This window comes from Impatiens glandulifera, chromosome 9 (assembly GCF_907164915.1).
Source record: "Impatiens glandulifera chromosome 9, dImpGla2.1, whole genome shotgun sequence".
Lineage (NCBI taxonomy): Eukaryota > Viridiplantae > Streptophyta > Magnoliopsida > Ericales > Balsaminaceae > Impatiens > Impatiens glandulifera.
In genome coordinates this window covers 21,479,442-21,481,379 of record NC_061870.1, presented here as the reverse complement: position 1 = coordinate 21,481,379, position 1,938 = coordinate 21,479,442, and the positions used below count along the sequence as shown (strand labels likewise).

Here is a 1,938-nt window from a genome sequence, read left to right as displayed (position 1 = left end):
ATGGCTAACTCTCATGTGCTTGCTCTCAACCTACTATGCCTCTTTGTTCTCACCATCGGTGGTTCGGCATTTAGGCAAAGTCCTCATCGGTTTTCGCAACTTGACCAATGTCGCATCCAAAGTCTCAACCCTCTTGAGCCTAACAGGCGCATTCAACATGAAGCTGGTTACACCGATGTTTGGGACCAAACATCCGATCAGATTCAGTGCGCCGGTGTGGCTGCCTCCCGCCACCTTATAGAGCAAGGAGGCCTCCTTTTGCCTTCTTTCAACAATGCCCCTTTGTTAGCATATGTTGTACAAGGCATGCATGCGATTATTTAATTAATCATCTCTTGTCGTTGCATTTTATTGTTATTTTAGAGTTTTAATTAGTTGAAGTTTGCATGGAACAGGTAGGGGAATTGTTGGCACAACCCTTCCAGGATGCGCAGAGACGTTTCAATCAAGCGAACAGACTGGATCAGCTGGAGAACAATTTGGCTCTCAGAGGTTTAGGGATCAACACCAGAAGATTCATCGCTGCCGAAAAGGGGATATTGTTGCTTTCCAAGCCGGTGTAGCCCATTGGGTCCATAACGATGGAAACGAAGACCTTGAACTTATGGTAGTCCACGACACCAGCAACGCCGACAATCAGCTTGACCAAAACCTCAGGGTAAAAAACAAACGCATCCCATTTTCTCTCTTTGGAATTTAATTTAACAAACACGTGGAATAATAAAATATTATTGAGTCATCATCTTCAAATGTGTTGTAGAGATTCTTCCTTGCCGGCAGCCCACAAGAGACGGAGAGGCGACAGGAGAAATACGGGTCTGATCATGATCAGGAGATCTTTTCGGGTAATCTTTTCCAGGGATTTGAGACCGAGGTCTTGGCAGAATCATTCAATGTCGACTTGGAGACAGCGGCGAGACTACAAGGACAAGACGATAACAGAGGATTCATCGTTAGGGTAGGAAAAGAATTCGAAATGCAAAGACCATCGAGGTTCGAAGAAGAACGAAGAGAGAGAAGCATAAGAAACAATGGAGGATTCGAGGAAACTATTTGCACAATGAGGATCAGAGAGAATCTTGATGATCCAGAGAGAGCAGATCAATACACTGCTAAGGGAGGTCGCATCAGCACTCTCAATAGCAATAACCTTCCAATTTTGACGCAAATCCAATTGAGCGCTGAGAGAGGAGTCCTTTACGAGAATGCAATGGTGGCACCGCAGTGGAGCGTTAACGCTCACAGCATCATCTACATATTGCGTGGATCGGGTCATATCCAAGTTGTGGGTCACTCTAACAGGGCTGTCTTCAATGGCGAAGTTCGACAAGGGCAGTTGTTGGTCGTCCCACAGAACTTCGCGGAGGTCAAGCAAGCAGGAAGCCAAGGACTTGAGTGGGTGTCATTCAAGACCAACGATAAGGCGGTGTCAAGCCCGTTGGCAGGAAGAACGTCCGTGATCCGTGCAATGCCCGAGGAAGTGGTGATGAGTGCTTTTCGGCTGTCAAGAGATGAGGCACGAAGACTGAAGAATAACCGACAGGAAGTGAGGATCTTCCCACGGTCAAAGAGACAAGAAAGTGAGAGGTTTTGAAATTTTAATAGTAGAAAACCAAAAAAATAAGTATACATGCGAGAACTAATTATGAGTGATGGAGTTTGTTAAGGAAGTTTCTCTTATGTAGTTTAAAGATGATAATAAATATAAAATAATATTTTATTTATTTTTATTTCGTACACTAAAATATATTTAGAATCAAATATATATGGAAAGAAGATTAGATTTATCATTTAGGTTGGGGCAATTTCAGAATTTTATCCATGACATAACAATATGTCTATTCATGATATGAAATTATGTTCATATTTATCTCAATGGACAAAAAAACAAGTTAGCAATGGTTAATTTTCCATCGGAATAGACCAAATTCCGGTATG

General features: G+C 42.7%; 1 protein-coding gene across 1 annotated transcript; it reads left to right on the top strand.

The window, feature by feature from the left end:
* Nucleotides 1-1,594, top strand: LOC124915995 (11S globulin seed storage protein 1-like). The gene is made up of 3 exons (XM_047456732.1): nt 1-304; nt 396-658; nt 761-1,594. The coding sequence occupies exons 1-3, from the start codon at nt 1-3 to the stop codon at nt 1,592-1,594; spliced, it is 1,401 nt and encodes a 466-aa protein (XP_047312688.1).
* Nucleotides 1,595-1,938: the final 344 nt, after the last annotated feature.

What these genes read in the sequence shown, in the direction of transcription:
- LOC124915995 (XM_047456732.1), top strand. Translation starts at nt 1, where the DNA reads ATGGCTAACTCTCATGTGCTTGCTCTCAACCTACTATGCCTCTTTGTT. An exon ending in GTTAGCATATGTTGTACAAG is followed by an intron (nt 305 to 395) that starts GCATGCATGCGA and finishes TGCATGGAACAG; the next exon opens with GTAGGGGAATTGTTGGCACA. An exon ending in AGCTTGACCAAAACCTCAGG is followed by an intron (nt 659 to 760) that starts GTAAAAAACAAA and finishes AATGTGTTGTAG; the next exon opens with AGATTCTTCCTTGCCGGCAG.